General features: G+C 32.4%; 2 protein-coding genes and 1 long non-coding RNA gene across 3 annotated transcripts; 2 read left to right on the plus strand and 1 right to left on the minus strand.

Annotated features, from left to right (window-relative positions):
- Positions 1-5,180: 5,180 nt before the first annotated feature.
- Positions 5,181-5,945, minus strand: LOC120219336. Its single transcript, XR_005525291.1, has 3 exons — positions 5,920-5,945; positions 5,498-5,833; positions 5,181-5,212 (listed from the first exon to the last, which is right to left on the minus strand). It is a non-coding gene; the product is annotated as an uncharacterized LOC120219336 (long non-coding RNA).
- Positions 5,946-11,090: 5,145 nt separating this feature from the next.
- Positions 11,091-13,613, plus strand: LOC120219298 (deSI-like protein At4g17486). The gene is made up of 5 exons (XM_039216118.1): positions 11,091-11,287; positions 11,643-11,856; positions 12,281-12,568; positions 12,883-12,963; positions 13,309-13,613. The coding sequence occupies exons 2-5, from the start codon at positions 11,703-11,705 to the stop codon at positions 13,449-13,451; spliced, it is 666 nt and encodes a 221-aa protein (XP_039072049.1). The 5' UTR covers positions 11,091-11,287; positions 11,643-11,702; the 3' UTR covers positions 13,452-13,613.
- Positions 13,614-15,130: 1,517 nt separating this feature from the next.
- Positions 15,131-16,935, plus strand: LOC120219317 (putative RING-H2 finger protein ATL21A). Its single transcript, XM_039216136.1, has 2 exons — positions 15,131-15,790; positions 16,687-16,935. Exons 1-2 carry the CDS (start codon positions 15,172-15,174, stop codon positions 16,791-16,793), a joined length of 726 nt encoding a protein of 241 aa, XP_039072067.1. The 5' UTR covers positions 15,131-15,171; the 3' UTR covers positions 16,794-16,935.
- Positions 16,936-23,679: the final 6,744 nt, after the last annotated feature.

The raw sequence follows: 23,679 nt of genomic DNA on the forward strand, positions 1-23,679 counted from the left end.
TGATTAATATTCACTTTCTCATTTTATCTAGTACTTGAAGGTTTTCCCACCTCTTTCACTAATCAAACAAGAACCTAATGAATTTAAAAGTTAAACTAAAGCTTAGAGGAATAAGAAAATATGAGTTTGGAATATGTAAACACCATGGAAATGATCAAGAGAGTTTCTCAAAGTTCGAACTCTTCAAAACCCTTAAGTAGCTTCACATTATCCTTTGAAGGAGATTGTGAACTTTTCTTGAAGCTTATAGGATATAGATGATGATTCTTTCCTCCTTCTGTTTCATATGATTGATTTGAATGTCAAAGATCACCCTGCAATGTCTAAATTCTATAGTTTTTGAAGAATGAAGATGAGATAAAAAAGATGAGAGAAGGGTGATATGACACTTTAACCTTTCGTCCAAATAAGAAAAATAAATAAAAAAATTTAACCCTTTTTTTCATCAATGGCTAATCACACTTTCGATTTTTTTAATCTAAGTTCAAAAGTTATCTTTTATGACTAATCAGGTTTAATTCCAATTTGATTAAACACATTCTTCGCATAATAAGCTCCATTACACTAATAATTGGATCCATCTATGACTGTTGTTTGTTTAGTCAACTTTTAAGTTTAGTGAGGGAGCACAAAACATGGTGAACCTGCTAATCAAGAGCCCTTGTTATGCGAGGAGTTAAACCAATTTAATCTGGAATTCAGCAAAGATGAACGCACAATCCTTTAAAGCATGTTAGTGTAATGTAGTCGTTATTCTCGCTGGATGTTTCTTTCATTTCGTGATGCCTTTTTTTCTCTCGTGATATATACTCAGCAGTCGCAAATTTTAACGGTATGAATTAATTATAAGATAGTATATGTTTAGAATCTTTACTAATCATTGACAATACACACACTCAAGGGCGAAATATCATGGGGGACAAGGGGAGCTTTGGTTCCCGCCAATTATTATTTTTTAAATATTAATTAATATTAAAAAATATATTTTTTTTTAAAAATAAATAAAGAAAATTTTATCATGTCCCCTTAATTTAAAAAATGAAATTGGCGTTTATGAAAAATAAAAAAAATACTTTAACCCTGCTATAATAAATGTATAGTTTGGCCCCTACACACATCTTACAGACACAACTATTTGAATTCAATATTTTAAGGAATAACAATATTCTCTTTAATCACATAACCACTTTATGAGTTCCACTTATAAAAAAACTTAAAAAAAATCGAATGAGTAGGAGATTTGTGAGCCAGCTTTATCTCAATATTTTTCGAAAAACAAACATCTCAAATAATATAATTAATTGAAAAATATGATATTGAAATAATTAAAAGAATCATTGTTGTTTTTAAAGGTTATGAGTTTAAGCACCATTGACTACAAAGATAATTGAGCATTCATTATTAAATAATTAAGATTACTTGGAACATATAATACTTTGTACCAAAAAAAAAATTTAAAATGAATCACTTGTGGTTTATGACGTAGTTGGGATATAGTCATGATAGCGCGTTGGTTTTATTTAAAAGCAGTGTGATTGGTTCCAATGCTTCAAGCATCTAATCTTAAATGGAAGACGCTTGAACCTCCAATAATATGCTTTTTCTTATTTTATTTTTAAACGTACAAATATTCTCATCTCATCTCAAATTAAATGTAATTTATTAAACCCTAAAAAAAAGGAAAAATTGCATTCCAAGTCTCATTTGGAATAAAAGAATTCTATAATGTTAAGAGATTTATTGTATTTTTTGAGGTCTCATATTTAACATCACGTATATAGAAATATGAGTTTTCATTTGTCAAAGAAATGAAATTTTTTAAATAGATACTATTTTGTATTTACTACATATTTATAAAAAAAATTCTATAATGTTAGACTTTAAACAATTCTTAACCATCAAAACAAACATTATCCTCTTCACTCTTTTATCTTCTATGCTTAACATAGATCATTGAGTTAATAGCGTATCAATTATATAAATTATATCAATTAAATACAAAATAATTCGATTAATATTATTATTGTTATTATACACAGAAAAAATCGTAAGTCAAAACCAAGTAATTTCAATAATCAAAGAATTATTGTTATACTTTGAGATTCTGAATTCCAGTATTATATATATAAAATAAGAATATTTATTATTAAATAATTAAAAATATTTAAACAAATATTATTTTATATTTATCTCGATTTACATATAAAAAACTTTGGTAACTTTGGTTGGATTTGTTGAACCGTATCTTTTTTTCGTGAATGTCTCCCCACTTAAGTGCTCCACAACAAACCCGAAAAGAGACCACAAATTCCTTTGGGGGATACGCTTCAGTTAATGCCTCGTGCAGAATGAAATGTCTAACACTTTAATATTTGGCCTAATGTTAGAATTACCTTTATTAAAATGATTATTTTGATTTATATTCTTTTTTAAGTATTTAAATTTTGATATTTTATTTTAGGGTAAAATTATTTCTAATAATTGACTAAATAGTTATTTTAGTCATTATTTTTTAGAATATATTGACTTTTAATATTTCATTTTAGGATAAATTTTTTTTTTTAAAAACGTTAATCATTTATTAACTAATAATTTTTATTCACAAAAAGGTCTTTTTTTTCTAAAATAAAATGTTAAAGTTAAAATATAAAATAATTAAAATAATTATTCAATCAAATGTTATATATTTCGAAAAGATTCTTCAATGCCTCTATATATAATTAACCTTATAGGACTCTCCGGTATTCCTCACTCAACTCATTACCTCAGCTCTCCCAGGCTCAGCTCAATGACTCAGTTCCAGGTTATAACCGCGATGACTCTTCTTGTTGTTTTGGTATCAAACTCGGTAGCTCAAAGCCCCTTAGCATCACCAGCGATGTCACCCTCCACCGGCGGAGCTCCTCCGCCAGCCGCGACTCCAACGTCGTCACCCATGTCTAACCCTCCTCCCATGGTTCCGACCACTCCAAGCCCATCAATGGCTCCTACACCGTCTCCATCAACCCCAATGGCACCAATCCCATCAATGAGTTCACCACCTTCACCCATGGGAATGGCTCCTTTGCCATTTATTGCTTCTCCCCCTGGATCACCCGGTTCCTCCCCCGAAAACGCGCCGGCTACGCCTCCGGTTATGTCCTCACCGAGTTTGGCTGCTTCTATGTATGAATATAGCATGTCCTTGTTAGCGTTGCTTGGAGCTGTGGCACTCTTGGCTTAGGACACACCAAGTTTGCTGAAAATTTTCCATCTTTTGTTATGTTTACTTTATGTAAACTAAGCTATTTATTTCTGTACGATTTATTTTTGCTTCATCTATTCTCTCTTCTGGTTTATTCTTGGAGCTGAATTTGTGATTTGTTGGGGTCTTTCTACTTGGAGATTTACGATGGATTTTTAGCATTTTGACTTGCGTGAATAAAGGGAGACTTTGTGAACCTTGTTTGTTTTCCGTACTGTAATAATTAGCGTTAAATCTTTAAGTAATTATAAGGTTATCCATATGATTTTTGCTAAATAAAATGGACAAAGTAAATGGTGGTTAATGTGAGATGCCAATGAACCTTTGGGGAAAGAAAAAGGTAAGGTGACTTAGTGGGTGGCTACGAGAGATGAAGATTAATTCAACTTTTGGAAAAGAAAGCGGGGAAACTTGACATTTCTTTTTAATCATAATTTCAAAAAAAAAAAATCTAAGACTTGGTTAAATAATTATTGTGGTTCATGTTCTTTTTAGAACAATTTAGTCTCTAATATTTCATTTTGGGCAAAAAAGTTCCTCTATAGTAATAGTCTAGGGTGATTACAAAATAGTATATGTTCAAAACTTTCTTAACCTAGTGAGAAACCACACATCATGCAGATACAGATGCTCAAACCTAGGATCTCTAGGGAGAATAATCTTCTCTTTAACCACTAAAACCACTTGATACGTCTAAGCACTCCAAAATATAACATTTTTATCCTAAAATGAAATATTGTTGCTTAAATACTCAAAAAGAAAAAAAAGAAGATACCAAAGTGATTATTTAGTCAAATGTTAGAGACATCTTACTTTAAAGTGAAATGCTGAGGGCCAAAATATTGATTTTTTTTATTAAAGTTACTATTTAATTGATCATTTGAGATATTTTTTAGTGGAGCAAAAGCTTTAACTTAAACCCGATATGAATATATGAATACACAAATTCTATATACGAAAATGAGAATGTATGGATGATAGTCTGTAAAGTGGACCTGGAAACTCAAAAGACAAGCAATTTTCAGTATATAAGTGATGGGCACATGGGATGCTTTCCCAACCAACGAATTAGATACCATCTATCTCATCAAACCTTTGTAAAATTCAGTTAATGGAAATGTACTGTTAATGGATAAAGCTTAGGTTTTATAATGAGAGAGTGAAGAAATGGCAAGTTGAGCCAAGTCCAGTGGAAGTTATGGCTACACAGACTAAATCACATGATACCTACTTTAACATTTACTGAAAAAGTGAAAGAAACAACCAACACATTTACTTCTCCTGTCTGTATCTTCTTTATTTCTTCAGAAAGTCCTGTTGGAGTAAAAACAACCTTTTACAACCATTTCTGTCAAGTCTGTCGAGATTTCTAGATAGAAATGAATTGGTTTGTTGGCCTACAATTGAATAGTACATAGAAAATCGAATAGAGTTGTTGTTGGAGTCCGAATGAAACAGAAGATCAATCGATAATCATCATCGTCTATTTTTCCTTTGTTTCCTTCGGTAATGGAAGCATTCTGAACAAGGAGGTTTTGTTTTACTCGAGTAACTGGTTTGGAACTTGCTGGGTCGTATTTTCAGGTCTTCCATAAGTATCTGATGAAGCTTCTGATTCTCCTTCATAAATTATTCAATATTTTGCTGATGCTTCAACACTTGAACGAAAGTAGAAATTTCAGTAGAAACTAAAACAATTCTAAACAAGAAGAAGAGTACAAACATGAACATACTTCACTAGCGATTCTTATTGAGTCGTTATGAATCAAATGTGCGTAGTAACCTAGCAACATCTACCGTGAATAAATCCTTTCGAGATATGGTTACTGCTAGAGTCCAACATTCACGAAATGTCACATCTGATTACGGTCGATTTATGCCAATAATCAATGATCTTAGCAGAGGACAAAACCAAATAAGGAGCATTATCAGGTGAAGCATGTTGTTTTCTGTTTGTAACCGGCCGGCCTACAAAACAACCAAAACTGGTTAATTATTGCTGCCGCCAGCTGCAATCACTGATAAACAAAACCAAAACAAATGCAACAGCTTGTCACATGTTAAAAGAATGTTCTTTTGGCGGCTTTCCATTCCCAGATACTCTTTCAATTGCTGAAGTGAAATGATGTTCTCTTAGAGTAAAACCAATGGATCTAAGCATCATATTGTGCAAATTAAACCCATAGACCTCCATAATATTTTATAGAAATGACATGCCACATGCACATGTAGCATAAAGGTAACCTTGCATACTAGTTCATTTAGCCTGGTTCCATCTTCCTTCAAAATCGGATTTTGCAAAAAACTATTAAGAACCTTTTCTGTTCGAGTTCCAAAAGATGTCTCAGCGGGAGATTTTGGTGACTCTTTTTCATAAGCCGAACCTCTGCTCATAATTCCAGTTCCGTGCAAGCCTTGAGATGTTGGATCTGCTAGCTTTGATACCATATGATTCATGTTTCCGAATGGATTTTGGGAGTGTTCATTTGTTGTGGTCGAAGCACTTTGAAAGGGTACGGGAAAAGCACCTTCACTGAAGGGTTAATTGGAAGCCATTCTGAACTTCGTCATCAAATTCGCCATTGTTTCCTAAAATTTTCAGATTAGAAGTTTAGATACACTAAAGCAAAAACACAATAGAAGAAACAGATGCTATATAAGAAAATTATACATACCATAATACTACATTGAATTTGATGCAGCTTCACAGCAAGTCCTATAACGCAAACAACTTTTGCTTTCAAAAACAGCATTTCTAGGTCGTCCCCAACAACAAATATATCAAATTTCCAAGGAAAAAAGAGAACCGGACAAAAATTAGTTATTTTTTTCATCTTTGCTCTATTCTTGTTTACACAAGAATGTGCAAAGAGAGAAGCGGTAAACACCTATTTTTTTTCCGAGTCTCAAAAAAAATATTATTATTATTATTATTATTATTTTAATACAAGTTACATTTTTTAGGCCACTACAAGCCCAAACATATCAAATTTCCAAGCAAAAAAGAGAGCTGAACAAAAATTGATTATATTTTTCATCTTTGTCATATTCTTGTTCACACAAGAATGTGTAAAGAAGGACAATTGTAAATACCTATTTTTTTGTCCGGGTCTCGAAAAAAATATTATTATTATTATTATTATACAAGTTACATTTTTATAGGCCACTACAAGCCCAAACAATTAACCCATACTACCCAACAACATGACCCAACAGTTAACAAACCGACCCAGCGACCTGACCCAAAGCCAGCAGCCAGTCGACCCAATTCAACAGCCCACTAGACTCGGATCCGACCCAACAGTTAATCCAACTCGACCCGAATTCGATCTGATCCTGCCCAATTAGGGTTTTCTAAAACCTAGCTCTAGGTAGCTGCTACCGACGCCTGTCCTTGCTGCTACTGTTCCATGTTATTCCCATCTGTACCAACTGTGACAACCATCATCTCATAAACATCAAAAAGAAAAGAAGGCATGGAACTCATCAGATATAGGATTTTATTTTAAAACCTATGTAAAATGCAGTTATAAAAGTTGAACCATGTAACAAGAGAGGGGTCTCTTTTTCTCCCCGTTTTTCAGAAGTAATACAAAAACAATAAATTTTGAGGTATTTTATTTTTATTTCTTTCGAATAAAAAAGCAAGTAAAAAAACTTATCTAGATCTATTTTTTACACTGAATAAAGGGAAAGAAAAAGAGAGGAGAGTGAGTATTTTACCTGGGAGGGGGGTTTCGAAAAAGGGTTGGTTCGTCGATGATCGGAGGTTTGGGAGTTGAAGTGTCGCATTATTTTTGGGGGGGGGGGGTTTAGTGATTTTTAGACTTCGGTTTGGCTTTAGGGAAATAAATCCAGAGGTTTTGAGCGTTTCAGGACGATTTGGGATTTTCGACCGTCGTGTACGACGGTAAGAGGCAGATCGGTGACCAGTAATGGGCTGGCCAGAAACCAGGCGAGATAGAGTTTAGAGAACTCTCCCAAATTTTTTTGGGTTTTTGGTTCAAAATGAAAAAAAAAGAGGAAGAATGACATATATAGGAGCCGTTAATGGGTTAATTGCGTTTTAAATACCTGAACGTTTGTCGTGTTTTTACGTTTTGGTGCTATTATACCTTTTTGTTGTGCATGCTTTAATTGTTTGGTAAATTCATTGTTTTAGTCCCCAAACTTAGTTTGTTTTTACATTTTGGTCACTGGACCTTTCGTTTCTAATTTATTACAATTTTATTATTCTGTTTTGTTTTATTTTAATTTAGTCACTGTTAGTTTTTTTATTTAGCTACTGCTATTTTAATTCTTACATTTTGATAACTGTTTATTTCTTATTTAGTTACTAACTATTATTTTCTTGCATTTTAGTCAATGTAATTAGATTTTATGCAATTAGACCCTTGTACTTATTTTTTTTTATTTTATGTTGTTTTTTTATTGTTTTCATTTTTTTATTTGTTGTTTTAATTATTTTAATTAAGCTTATTATTAATTGTTTTGTTTCATAATTTATTTTATTAGATTTAGTTTTAAATTAAATTAATGTTCGAATCAAATTTAGAAATTAGGACGACACTTTAGTTAATAATCAGGGAGTGATTCAAGTCGAGATTTCGCATAAGATGTCCAATTACTCGAATCGATTGCTCGTCTTTTAAAATTTATTAATAATTAATATTTTCTAAAAACTCTAGGTTTAATAATTTAGATAATAATTAGTTTAGATTTAGTCCTCAACTTTATAAATTATCAATTTAGGTCCTAAGCTTTTAGATCTTTTAGAAGTCGGTCTTTTTAGATCTTGACCTTTTAGTCCCCGAATTTCAATTAGAGTCTTAATATCGACATAATTAAATAGGTTAATTAGAGCCTCCATTTTAGATTAGATTTCAAACAAATCTTTTAATTTAGGGGATAATTCGAGTCGGCTCTCGCGTAAATGCTCGAAGGACCATCTCAATTATTCGATTTAATAATTGATTAAAATCAAATAGGAATAATATTAGAACCTACACATCTAGGTTTATGCCCCTAGGTTCCTTAATTCTCATAATTTGACACTTTAAGTTCGAAATAATGTACTTTTAGTTTAATTAGGAAGAATAAAATTTTGTCTGATTGTATTTTATTTTAAATCCTAAGACAATGTTCACTTATTAGGGAATTAATGATATATATCCCGTCAGTATAATCAGGGAGTGAATATTGTTGATTCTTGAAATATGTCGATATCCTTTTCAAAGACTGCATTGTGTTTTCTAAAAACAAGGCAATAGTCGGTTATTAGGCACAATAGCTGATCTCCCGCATTTACGCTTGGGAGAAAATGCTATCGGTCTTAAACGAATATCCTTTTCAAACTTTGCATCCATAATTATTTTCAAATTAAATAAAGATCGAACTCAACATTTTTGATTTTAAATATAGGGTTACCAACTAGGTACCAATTTTTGGGCGCTTATGGGGGTGTTAATCATTCCCCACGAATAACCGACTCCCGAACATGATTTTTGGATTTTCGTAGACCCCAAAACTTGATATTTTAATAAAAATAAAATATTTTATTAAAATTACTAGGTTTTTATGGTGTCCTAATCTCACCTTAAATGATTGGTTGCGGCTCCTCACATTTCGGTAAATCTTTTCAAATAGAAAACTCTGAGTCGTTATCGGTATTTTTCCCCGTCTGGGTGAAAAACGATGTTGACATTTAGAATAATTATTTTAATTTTAAATTATAGTATAAAAGAAAAGGGAAATAACAAAGTTTTAATTAAATGATACAATCATATTATCTTTATATTAAATAATTTTACTCAAATTATTTTTAATCATGTTCTTTCATAGTTTTTTAATTTCACAAAATCATTTCTAAAATTCACCAAGTCTTAGTTTACTTTATAAAACATTTAGAGGTTCTTTTAAAAACAAATAAAATGTACTATATTACAATAGAAATGTTATATTAATTGTTTCCTTGAACCTTAAACCAACTATCATACCTTAAGCAACCCTAAATCCTCACCATCATGCTCATCTATTACATTACTTCATATCCCACAAAGTTAGCACGCATAAAATCAAATGCATAACCAACAAATTCATTTTATCAATCTTGTCCACTCAATTTCCTTAGTTTTCGTAAGAATGACCACTCTTACATGAGCAATAACAAGAATATTATACCATGCAAAGAATCAGACAATAAATTTTACACACAAAAAATCTCAAACATGGATTTTCATCAGTATAATCAATGACTATCCCAACTCGTTATCCGCAACAACAAATAGATACTTCACTCTCTACTTCCATAATTTTTTCTTTTCTTTTTAATCTGTTTTCTCCTTCTTCAACTTCTTCGATTTTCTTTACGAAAGAACACCGAAGGCTTTTAGGGTTTGTTTTAGAGATTTTGAACAAAACCTATCGCCTTCATAATAATAATAATATATATATATATATATATATATATATATATATTTATATATAAATCCATGTGTAAATGACATATTTTATTTTGTAATTTATTGTGTCTAGTCAATACTTAGTTAATGGGCAACAATATTTAATATTACAGTGACCAAAATATTATAAATGATAATATAAGTGATCAAATTTTTTAAAAAAAAATTAATGATAAAAATAGAAATAATAAAAAAGTTACCATTTTGACAATTTACCAGTGTTTTGAAAATCGGACTGGACCGGCCGGTTCAACCGGGAACCGCTGTCTAGTCCAGTTCAATCTACATCGGTTGAACCGTTACTATTGAACCGGCCGGAACCGCTGAACCGTTCAAACCGGACCGGCTGAAAACCGGAAAAAACCACCAATTTTGTTTTTTTTATAAAAAAAATTAAACCAAACGACGTCGCTTGTTAAACGAGCCAAGTCGAACTCGAGTATTGCTGAGCTCGACTCGAACTTGAAAACTTTAAAAGTAAGCTCAACCCGACTCAAACTCACGAGCTAAAAATTATCAAGTTCAACTCGAACTCGAAATATAATATTAAAACTTGAACTCGAAAAAACTTGAACTCAAAAAAAATTTAGAAGCTTGATTGAAGCTTAAAATTCAAGCTTGATTGAAGTGAAAGAATAGTTCACTCAATGCTCACCAAAAGGCTCCATGATTTTGAATGTCAAATTAACTCTATTATTTATAGAAGTTAGTTGGGATGCTCTTCTATGTTTCTTAGCCATGTGAGATTGTTTTGTTCTCATATTTTTATTCTTTAGACTTTTGGGATGCTCTTCTATCTTTCTTAGCCATGTGAGATTGTTTTTTTAAAAAAAATTAAACCAAACAATATCATTTTGTTATGATTTTTTTAGCTTCAAAATTATTTTTTAATTATAGTTATATAATTATATTTATTATTTAATATGTTTTACCTTAAATATTATGTTGTAGTTAATTTGAATCATTTTGTTTCACTTGATTTTATGGTTTTTAACTTATATATATTATGACTTGCTTCGAATATAACTTGTGATATAAAAAATTATTTTTTTATTAAATATTTTTGGTATTTTTTATTTAATTTTTTAAATAATTATGACGTCGTCTGGTTCTTCCGACCGATCAGACCGATTCAACCGGTTAAATTAATAAACCAATAGTATGACCGGTTCACTAACCGATCCGGTTATGAAATCATACAATTTACCTTTAATTTTTAAGTAAAAAGTTAAAATCTGACAAAAAAGAGATCAACAAGGAAAAGGACGATTAAATAAAAAAACAAACAAAACAATGATTCTAAATTTCAACTATTTAAAACAGTGAATCAAAAGTGGATCAAAATATTTGCGAAAAATGGAGTTAGATGAATTATATAGCCTGTATCTCCTCCACCACCAGGATTAATGTTTCGACTTTCACTTTTAAAGTGTATCATTTGATTCAACATCTTCCCTTTTTCTCTTTCTCCAGAGATCAAGAGAGTTGCCTGAATTGAATTACTTGAAAATCTCTCTTCCTTTTTTCGATTTCTGCCTCAAAGTTGTTTCGTTTTAGCGCTCTCTCTCTTTCATCTTCTCAGGTAAGTTACAAAGCTTCAATTCCCCCTATCCCCATATTTCGTTTCGTATGCTTTCAGTTATTGTATCTTTATGTGATTTGTTGCTGTTTTTCACTATATTAATTTATTTTTTTAGTTACCCATTTTTCTCTTCGGGTTTCCAAGAAAAACCCTTAAAATTTTAGACTCAAAATCTGTTATTTTTCCATTCTTTTTCAGCCTTGTAGCGATTCCTACTCTCTGGGGTTTTTCTGCTTCAGTTTCTACTTTTACGACATTGTGCTAAGTAGTAGAGATTTTTTTTGTATAATTACTGAATTTTGACATCATGTTGGTATTAGTATATAACCCATATATATTTTTTAATTTTGTGCAGAGGATGAGGAGTTTGTGATATAAGTTTGAAGAATATTAGGTTAATTTTTTTAAGGGGACAATGCGGTTGTTTCCATCAGATTCAAGTGTGACAAAGGAGCAAAGCAATGGAGGAAACAATCGCGTTTTGTTGTATCTCAATGTATATGATCTCACACCTATAAATAACTTCCTTTACTGGTTCGGCCTTGGTATATTCCACTCTGGGATTGAAGGTATCATCCTTTTCTCCTTCTGCGAACTTCATTTTGCTGCTTAGATGCGGATGATTTTGTCTTGTAAGTTGATTGCCATTGCTAGTTTCTGACGCTTAGTTATTTGATAAATAGCTTTGGACATGCTGGCGATGTAGGATATAATGTGGGTTTTCATTTAAAGACTCTTAGTGTCTATATATGATTCGGCCGCAAATTCGTTATGCAATTTGATTACCATTTGGAGTAGCTTAAATCTTTACATTGATGGCATTAATTAATCTAGTTTTGCTATCATCTCTGTTTTGTAAAGTTTGTTCATAGTTCCCCATTACATAATGATTTGTTATGTATTAAAAGAAAATGTTTACTTTTTACATTCTCCTGATTTTTGTTTTCAAAATCTGTTGGATTAATTTAATTTGCCCTGTATTCTTCTAATCAGTGCATGGGATGGAGTATGGCTTTGGAGCACACGAGTACCCTACAAGTGGGGTGTTTGAAGTTGAACCAAGAAGTTGTCCTGGTTTCATCTTCAGACGATCGGTATTGTTGGGCAGCACCGGCATGTCTTGTTCGGAATTCCGGTTATTTATGGAACAACTTTCGTATAAATACCAAGGGGACACATATCATTTGATTGCTAAGAATTGCAACCATTTCACTGATGACGTGTGTATGCAGCTAACTGGAAAACATATTCCTGGATGGGTAAATAGGCTGGCTCGACTAGGTGGGAAAATTGCTTGCTCTTTTGTGTGCATGTGATCAAAGAATCTTTGTTGTATTTGAGTACCTTACGAGATAGCTTCTAATGGCAGTTGATTTCATATTCATATTGCATGTTTTAAAAGTATTTCTCATGGTTAGATTGTCTTGTGTGGGGAATATCACGTCTATAATTTATTTTTGAAGGATTGGATGGAATAGCTCCCAACACTTCTAGGATATTTAACCGTGGATTCTGTACACTTGTAGGATATTTTACTGTGGATTCTGTAGTCCATGCAATTGTTTCATCTGATCAACGAGGTATTCGACTTTCAGGTTCGTTTTGTAACTGTCTACTTCCTGAAAGCATTCAAGTGACAGCAGTTCGACATCCTCCCAATCGTCCTGCATTTTCTGGTAAGCTTTATCATGTTTTTTCATAAGTTTCACCAAGTTTATTCTAGGTATTATGCACTGCTGAATGACTGAATCAGATGAGTTTATAATCGGCTTGCAAATGATTCAAATGCTCGTAGTTTTCTTGATCCTGAGAACGCTGGATCTGTTCTGCTAACTTAGGCTATAATAAAAAATGTGCTAAGTTGTACTGCATTTGGGATAGGATAAACCAACAGAGATGGATCCAAAAGCAGTTATCCAAAAGCAATTATCCAGGGCTACAGATTCTTACATTGAACTTTTGTCAAATTCTGAGCCAGACTGCCTTTTCATTTTTTTTTGTTATGATATCCTTGAATGCAGATGACGAATTATCAGGTTCGGCTGCATCATCGTTAATGGAAGAGAGCGAGGAAGAGGAAGATCATCATCTGCTGACTACACCGAACATCGATGTTGCTGTTCTCAAAGAAAAGCCAATGAGGCTTGCTAAAGATCTCCTATGATATTTCCTTGAATTATATTAGTTTCTATTGTGGGCCTTGCTATTATTAGTTCTTCAAAGTTACGTGTCTCAAAGTCATCAGAGAATATATCAGACCTCCTCATGGTGCATTTATGATGCTATTGACTTCATTTTTATTCTAAAAATTAAGATCAATTGATCATATCCCAAACTTACTATTCCTTTACTACTGTTAAAAAGTTTTTAACTAAATGCTTTGGATTTTAAAGAATCTCCATTGAAGTTTGAGGACCAATTTTAAATCTAGGTCTGGGTGTAAATGAATTGAGCTTGAATGAACAAAGTCTTGTTCGTGTTTGTTTTATTTCTAAAAGTTTTCATGTTCGGCAAGTGTTCATTTTGTTTATTTATTTTTAAAGGTGTTCGCGTTCGTTTGTTTAGTATTTGTGAACATATTCGTTTAACGTTTGTAAATATGTTTAATTTTTTATCTTTTCATTTGCAAGCCAAAGAAAATTGTGAAATTACACAATTAGTCCTCAAGTTTATTATGTTTCACAATTTATTAAATGAGCATAAATGAGTTTGTTTGTGAACATAAACGAATTGAATATATTTATGTTTGTGTTTATTTATTTATTAAATGAACATAAAAATTTTGTTATTACTCGTATATTTAGTATAATAAATTAATATAAATAAACGTTATATGAACAATTCATCGAATGTTATGTTCATTTACACTTGTAATTTGGGTCATGGTTGGAGAGGACATCTGGGGCAATTAATCTTAAAATCTCATAATCTTATTCCTCTGTTTTGGGTTTTCAAGGAGGAAAAAAGTGAAAATAATAGTAATTATGCACCAAAACTCCACTTTGCGACAGATGGGATTATGAATTTTGTTTCAATTACTATAATCAAATTTAATAGCAAAACTAGTTCCATGTTCAAGTAATCCCTCTTCATGAGATTGCTTAATGCTATAAACTATATAAAGTGTAAAGGGATGATTCCTCAAGTGTTAGAGAAGTCATTCAATGGCACAACTAACACGAAAGCGATCAACTTTTAATAAGGGAGAAAATGACTTGTATACGCCCTTTGAATCAAACTTAGTTGGGGTCTTTGGGATGGTAAAAAGACCTTTGAACAGAGACTAGTGGTCCATAATAACATTGACAAATAAGACAGGCAATTTCCACAACTTTGAGTTTATCCACTAGATTGTTGATCGGTTGCTCTCAATTGGTACGATTGTTTTTGTTTTTTTTTATGATTTTGGATTGAGTTAATTGGAGTTTAAAAATTTTTACTTTTCTTTAATTTAAGTTAATTTTACGTTCTGATGAAATGATGAAATCTTTCGATATTTTTTTAATATTTGATAATATGTACACACCCTCCAAATATATTTATTTGAACTTATGACTTCTAGGAAAAATAATATTATAATTTATCGCTAAACCTATTAAATGAGTTATCCAATTATCCTTTTAATAATAACAATGTTGACCGCAAATGACGTTTAAAACTTGAAGGAAACCTTAGTTTCTTAGTGGCGGAAGCTACCTTCATTGACTAGGGTTCTTCCATGCATTCAAGTACTTGTATGTATCAAAAGTCGTTGTGCGTGTGCTAGACTCTTCTTTCACTCTACACATGTTAAAACCCATTTATAATACGACTCATCATCCTTTATAGGATCCATTGATTTGTTGCTACACTCTCTATTCCTTTTGTATTTGCCATTACAAACAATGAATGCTTCTTTCTTCTTCATCCTTTCCCTCTCTATAGTACTCCTTCCATATGCAGCAGCTTTAGATGCCATTTCCCCACCTGCAAAATGTGGTCCAAAGGGTTTCAAAATCATGTCCCCTTTCAGGTTAAAAACCCAGCACCATGGTGACCCAAGTTTTGGGCTTTTTTGCAGAAACAATTCCACCATCATTCACTTCCCTTTTTATGGCGATTTGGTCGTCAAATCCATTTCTTACGGCACAAGGAAACTAGATCTTCTTGACTCCAGAAACTGTGTTCATGAGGTTTTTTTAAACCTCGATCTTTCCCACACTCCATTCCATTACTTCTATGTGGTTAAGAACTATACCTACTTGAACTGTTCAGCTTCCATTGGGAGTTCAATCCCAGAAATCCCTTGCTTGAGTGGCTCTCAGCATCATGTTTATACTGTGGAATCATATCTTGAGGTTCCAGATTCCTGCAGGACCATCAAAACTGTTGCCATTCCATTTGCTTATAGTTCTTATCTTTCTGATAGTAGCTTTGGTCTGGGCCTAACTTGGGAGTTGCCTCAACGTCACGACTTTGGATTCCAATTTAAAAGAACCTGCTTCCATTTACCACCAAATTCAGGTAATAATTTTTTTCATCATTCCTTTTTGGGTCAAATTTTAGTTTTGCTCCCTCCACTATCTATATGTTTTAATTTAACGTCATTTGATATTCTGTTTTTATAATATTACTTGTTAATTCAATTAATTAATATACTGACATTTAAATAAAAATCAACTCATTATGTTGAAAAAGATTTTCTTTTGGGAAAATCAATGCTGGTATTTTAATCGATATGATTAAAGGTTTTAACTTTTTAAACTAATTAATGATGTTATAAAATTTAAATATGAAATTATGACAAATTTAAGTACATAAATCAGTCGAGTAAACCACTGATGAAATGGAGAATGATTTGCATTACTCAATTTTTTTATTGATAATAGGTCTTGGTTCAAAACCTTGGACAGCCCCTTCTCCTTACCATGATAAAAAATGAATAATATCAAAATTATCCCCGAATGTTTATTAAAATTATCATTTCAGACTCATTTTTTAGCATTTTGGCCCAAATATTTCATTTTAAAGTAAAAAAGACCCTAACATTTGACAAAATAGTCACCTTGATCCTTATCCTTTTTTCTGAAGTATTTTGGCCATCAATATTTCATTTTAAGATAAAAAAAAAACTCATACTTTGGAGCGTTAATAGTGTGTTAAGTAACTATTTCCATCTTTAGAAGGGGCATTTTGCCCCCAAAATGAAACATTGGGGAAAATATTCCCAAAAATAGGATAGAGGTCAATATGACCATTTTGATAAATGTTGGGGGTTAATTTTGACATTATGCCATAAAAAATACAGTGATTAAATTAAAAAATTGAGAAAGTAACGGGACCAAGATCATTATTTGACCCTTCTTTTTCTCTATGAGTTGCAAATTTGAGTAATTCTAACTATGGTTCACTGGTTGCAGTCCCAATGATAGTGGGGTTGATTCTTTTAGCTACTGCTGCTGCTGTTACAATGTTGAAGAAAATGAAAGACCCTTTATACCACCAAATTGGTTTCAAACGAAGATAAGGAAAATCAATTTGCAGAGACGCTACTACCACCACAAAATATCTCCCAACCATCACACTAATAATTACCGCTTCCAATGTTACTTTTTCCTTTTCTCGTTTTTTAGTTTTGTTTCTGATGTTTTCCATCTTTCTTTGCTTATCACCAGCTTTACGAGTTGAAATGTTTTGACAATTTTCATGCTGGATGCTGTTTTTGTATTCATTTTTTTAGTACTATAGGGTGAATACGATAGTGTTTGTTCAAAACTTTCTTAATCAATTAACAATGTATATATATCAAGTAAACACAACTGTTCGAATCTAATATCTCTAAAAAGAATAATATCCCATTTTACTGCTAAGACCACTTGATGAATTAAGCTTCTATACCTATTTTTAAAATACCGGTTAGGAGAGGAGAGTATATCATGACAAATGCATGAAAAAAAAGGCGTTTGGTATGTCACAAACACTAGTCGTTTCACAGCATCAATTGTATGGCTTAGAAGATAAAAGTACACATAAGATTTGTCAGATCAATCCTTAAGTACGGATTAAATATTTAACTTACGAAAAATTTATTTTTTGAGTTACTATCAACCTTTTGAATTATATAAAGTCGGATACCTAAAAATCCATCTATTGTAGCCCGGTATACCACATTAAGAAAAAATGTATAAAAGGTAAAGTTAAAATTAAACTATAATATAAACGTAACGAGATATTAATGGTTAATCTTTTAACCAAAATCAAGAGTATCCTAATAATAATTATCTGGAGTTCAAAATATTGAAAAACAAACAATATTATGGATTTAAAAGAAATAGAATATTCCAAGAGCCAGAGCTCACAGTGCCACCATTAACATCTACATCATAACAAAATCCCCTTTTATTAAAGTTACATTTTCAGCCATAAATGTTGACAGAATAATACACCCAATAAAGCAAAGAATCCGAAAAACACTTCAGCCACCTGTTTTTTATGTTACGATAAAGTTCTCCATTTTTTAAGTATTAAATGTCTTCGGTACGTATTAAATTAAAGATATAAGGTATCACATAAAAGTATTGATATAATAATTAATATTTTATTAAAATATAATCCTAGTCTCATCAAGAATCTTTTTTGACTCTATCCATACAAATTATATAATTGAAAATAATATGAAACATGAAACCTTGCTAGTTAAAATATGCTGATTAAGAAATTACCATTTTCATTTGCCATCCTTTGTTCACTTTTCATATAATTTAATGGACGTTTATTATATTAAAGTACATCCAAAAGCCACTGCGTGGACCTTAAGAGCATCTACATATTAGGTTCCAGATATAGGACTGGAATGAAATTTATATTTGGATTGCAGGGTTAATTTAAATGGATTTGGTATTGTTTTAGTATGGGTTTATCTGGAATCTAATTTGTTTCAAATTAGAATTATATAAAATTTAAGATTAGATTATTTTGGATTAGGCCATTAAGAATTTGGATTGTTTTAGATTTAAATCAAATTTAAAATTAGGTTTTATAATTACATTAAATTAGGTTAAAATTGAATTCAAATTAATTGAATCAAAATTTTAAATTTGAATATAAATTAATAAAAATTTCTTTTTTCTTTTAAACTAAAATAAATATTTCTTTTATCGATTTGGACTAAAATGATGTTATGATCGATTACAATGAATAATTCAAAAATAAAAAGACTTATTTCTTCTTTTTCATTTATTTTTCAGTGTGAAGTTTTATTATTCAAATATACCTCTTTTTATTTATAATTATAATAGCTTTAAAGTATCATGTTGTGTCACATAAGGCGAAGCTGCACATTTTATAAGTTTTACGTGACATAATTGATCAGAAAAAAGAAAAATACGTGTTTTACAAAATACCCATTTCCTTGATTTTATTGTTTTTAATTTTCTATTTAGGTTACTGATATATGATTTTAGGTTAAGAGTTTTCAATGGTTGTTTAGGATTTTAATTTTTACAATTTCGTTTCAGAATGTTTAGAGTAGATGTATTCTAAGTGTTTCGTTGTGTTAGAGAATAGTAGTTTAAGGTTTGAATTTAGTTTTAAAAATAATTTTATGTTGTTAAATATAATGGAATCCCCTTTTTTTTTTGGTTTAATACAGGTGAATGGGCCTCTTAGAAGCCCGTTTTATCGGCTCTAATTATCTCCTCAGCTTCTTTAGGGTAAATGTGCAGAAAAACAGAATCTTCTCGTTGGTTCCTCATTTGCTTGGCGATGATGTCTGCGACTCGGTTGGCTTCCCTCGGTATGTTCTGAATCTTTACTTCCCAATTCCTTTTGAGCAGATTGTCTATGTGTTGAAGTATTGTTAGTTGTATGTGTTCGGTCGATCTATTGTTTATCAGTTTTACTACTTCCTTGTTATCCGATTCCAGTATAACTTTTCTTTCTCCTTTTATCCATGCCATTTTTAAACCTTCATGAATTCCCCAGAGTTCTGCTTCCAATAAGGAACAAATACCTATTTTCCTGCCAAATCCCCAGAGCCAATTACCTTCGTAATCTCTAGCTACTATTCCACATGCTGCATCTCCATAATTCTGGTTTCTTGTTCCATCAGTGTTTATTTTACAGTAGTTAATCTCTGGTTTTTTCCATCCATATTGGACATTCTTCCTGGTTTGATTAATCCCAGTCTTTAGGGTTTCTGAATTTTCAACCTCCTGAGTAAGTCTCAATGCTTGTTGGATGATTGAATCTCTCTCAACCATTTCAGAGTCGAAAACTACCTGATTTCTTCTTTTCTAGATTAACCAAATAACAGAGCTGAATAAAATCGGCCAATTCTCTGTTCTAGTATTTGGGGATTGGGTTGTTTCAAGATTTTCGATAACCCATTCCTCCATACTCTTGCTTAGGAATCTATCCATTTTTCTATGATCGATCAATTCTGCCCATATAGTTAAGGCTTTAGGACAAAGTCTCAAAGTGTGGTTAATGTCTTCGGTTTCGTATCCACACATAGGGCAACTCTCATCCAATGTCATGTGTCTTCGTTTTCTTTCTGAATTGGCTAGGATCTTATTTCCTCCAATCAGCCATAAAAATGTTTTAATCATGGGTATGTTTCTGTGCTTTGCAATACTACTCCAAATTTTCCCTTCCATATTGTTGTTTATATTTGCTAACCATTTGTAAGCATATTTCACCGAGAACACCTTTTTTTCCTAGATAATCCAACCTGGAGAGTCGGTCAGGTGCTCATCCACTGGAGGCGGAGTAGCTTTGAGCATACTGATAACTTGATCCGGGATAAATTTTGTTATTTTGTTCCAGTCCCAGGTATCGTTCTGGTTGACCATATCCTTCACTTTTAATTTGTCATTCTCAACTTCCTTTGGTTGATTGCAGAGGCTAGATATGGGTTCTTTATTGTTTAACCACTTATCATGCCAGAATTCCACCTGTTTTTCATTGCCAATATTCCAGCAAGTGTTCTGTTTATATTTAGGCCATAGTGAGCAAATCTGATTTCATAGTTGAGATCCACCTCTTTTATGTAACTCTTCAGTTAGGACTCCTTTATTTTGTACTTACTTCTCATTACCTGCACCCACAGAAGATCAAGTCTATTAGTAAGTTTATGGGCAAGTTTAAAAATAAAAGCCTTGTTTTGGCTCCTTAATTTCTTTAGCCCTTGTCCTCATTCTTTTATAGGTTTGCAGAGCGTGTCCCAGTTCACAAGGTGCACTCCTTTTTTATCATTGGTATTTCCCCAGATGAAACTCCTGGTAAGTTTTTCCAACTCATTGCATACTCCTTTAGGAATTAGGATTGATTGCATAGCATAAGCAGAAATTGATGAAATTACTGATTTGGCAAGCATAATTCTTCCTGTCAGAGAAAGTGTTTTAGTTTTCCATCCTGTTAGTATATCTTTGACTCTTTGAATAATACTGTTGTAGGTGTTTCTATTAATTCGATTGTGCAGTATAGGAACTCCCAGGTATATTCCAAGGTTTTCCACTTCCTTAGTCTTTAGTTTGCTTGTAAAGGAATTTCTGGTTTGTGCATCAACATTGTTGGAGTAATAGATGCTGGATTTTTGCAGGTTAACTTTCTGCCCTGAGTTACAGCAGAATCTATTAAGAGTAGTTTGAATAACTTCAATTTGAGAATTGTCATCCTCCGCGAAAAGGATTAGATCATCTGTAAAAAAAATGTGAGAAATATTAGGACCATTCTTAGAAAGCTTAATAGGTTTCCAATTTCCTTTTTCCACAGCTAACTTTATTTCTCGTGCTAATCTTTCCATGCATATAATAAAGAGATAAGGTGATAAAGGGTCTCCCTGTCTGATTCCTCGAGAAGGCTAGAAAGGCTCGGTAAGTTCTCCATTCCAGTTAATCTGAATAGTCGTAGAGCTTATGCAGTTCATTATTGCTCCCATAATTCTGTTAGGCAATCCCAATTTCTCCATCGTATTCTTAATAAAATTCCAGTCCATCCTATCATAAGCTTTCTCTAAATCAATTTTAATGGCAAACCATCCTTTCATTCCTTTCTTTTTCTTCATGGAATGAACTACCTCTTGAGCAAGAATGATATTATCAGTAATCACTCTTCCCAGAACAAAACTCGTTTGACTATTGGAGATGACATTAGGCAACATAGGTTTAAGGCGGTTAGCAATAACTTTTGTAATAATTTTGTAGATAACCTGATAGAGGCTAATGGGTCTGAACTGATTAATTCTTTCAGGATTATCAACCTTAGGAATTAACACCAAACTCGTTCTATTAATCCCTTTAATAAGCTGACCCTCATTAATGCACTGTTTGACTAACTGGCAGACTTTCTCCCCAACCGTATCCCAATTAGTTTGATAGAAAGTAGCATGAAAGTCATCTAATCCGGGAGCTTTGAGAGGACCCATGCTAAATAAAGCCTCTTTAATCTCATTGTTTTCAACCGGTTTATCCAAGAAATCCCAATGATCTTTTTTCAGTTCAGGGAAAAGATTTTGATCATCCAGATTTTGATTGCTCGAAATATCCCTAGTGAACAGGTTCTCATAGAATTCCTTAACATGCTTCTTAAGAATTTCCTGGTCTTCACACCAACCATCCGAGTTTATTTTAAGGGTCGTAATTTGTTTTCTCATTCCTTTTGCAATTGCACAAGAGTGGAAGTATTTCGTATTCCTGTCACCATGAGCAATCCATTTACATCTCACCCTTTGAGCCCAGAGAAGTTCTTCCTGTCTCAAAATATTATCAAGTTCAAACTTTAGTTCGGATTCAATGTTAGACAGTCTAGTAGAATTGTATTTGAGCAGAACCTTATCAATTCCTTTCAGTCTTGAAATAATTCTTGTATTCTTTTGATTAATGTTTCCAAAGGTTTCTTTATTTCAGACTCTTAAGCTAAGCTTGACCTGATTGAGGCTCTCTAATAATTCATTGTGTTTAGCCCATTCTATTTTCAACAAATTTTCAAAATTCGGGTGTTCCATCCAGGCAGACAGGAATCTAAAAGGCTTATTTTTTATGTCATTAGAAAGTTGATCCGTGTGAATGAGGAGAGGACAGTGATCTGAGCCGATACGGTCAAGATGCTGCACTCTAGTATAAGGAAATAACCCAAGCCATTTCATATTCATCAAGCATATGTCAAGTCTTTGCCAAAGGTTACCTCTTCGCCAAGTGAATTCATCTCCTTGATAATTAGTATCCATCAATTCATTGTTGAAGATGAAATCTTGAAATAGTTTACTCATAGCTCTATACTGATTTCTACCACCAATCCTTTCTTCAGCTCTTAGGATGCAGTTAAAGTCACCTCCTAAGATCCAAGGAGCGTTATTGTGAGGGTTAAGATTCGACAAAAACTCCCAAAGCTTACTTCTAATATTAGGGTTAGGGCTAGCATATACTGCTGTAAGGTATTCCCAACATTTACGATTATTATATCTGAACCCAGCATGAATATACTGATTAGAAACATTTAGAATCTTAACTTCCACCGAATTATCCCATAGCATCCAAATGCCACCACTGTGTCCTTGAGCTTCGATTCTGAAAAAACTGTTATAACCCATATTTTTGATGATTTTGTCTGCTTTACTTCCGCTAACGTGTGTTTCCATAAGAGTGATGATATTAGGCTTGTAGATATTCTCACAATCCTTGAAATGTCTTCTAAAGGAGGGTTTGGCCACTCCTTGGGTGTTCCAAAATAGGATTTTCATTAATCATGAGAAAGCAAAGTGATACTATCAACTTGTTCCTTCCCCCTCTGATCAATTTCTTACAACTGATTCTGATTGTTTTGCTTCACAAGTTGGGGCTGATTGGTAGTGGGACTATTATTATCAAGTGGGGCTAGATTTTCTGCATTCATGTTATTCTCTTGGACCCATTTAGAAACTAAAGAGGCATTAGGAGTAATAAGGTTTTTAGATTCTCTTACTTTCAGACCTTTATTAGTAATCCAAGAAATAGGACTAGGTTTTTTTTAAGTTCCATCAAGACGTTTGGCTGTCGTTATAGTCATTTTCTTGAATTGAAATGGCTGTGTGGTTTCCAGTTCCCAACTTTGCCTTGTGTTCCTTAATATTGGCATTTTCCTTAGCATTAATTTGAATTTCTCCAATATTTTGTTCCCTGATATGTTCATGACCCAATTCCATTTCTTTTTCCATAGTAGGATCTTCAATCAAAATTCTGTGTTTACTTCCAGCGCTAGTGGATACCTCTCTATTCTGATTTTGTTTACTACTTCCCTCTTCCTGTATAGCATTGTCCTTATTTCTCATCGTTCTTCATTCCTTTGTTTTATCTCTTCTCTGGTTCCTAGATGTGTTTGGTTCTGTGTTCTCTTTATGCACTTCCCCTTCCTTGTTCATAACTTGATTATTCTTG

This window comes from Hibiscus syriacus, unplaced genomic scaffold (genome assembly GCF_006381635.1).
Source record: "Hibiscus syriacus cultivar Baekdansim isolate YM2019G1 unplaced genomic scaffold, ASM638163v2 tig00110206_pilon, whole genome shotgun sequence".
NCBI classification, from domain to species: Eukaryota; Viridiplantae; Streptophyta; class Magnoliopsida; order Malvales; family Malvaceae; genus Hibiscus; species Hibiscus syriacus.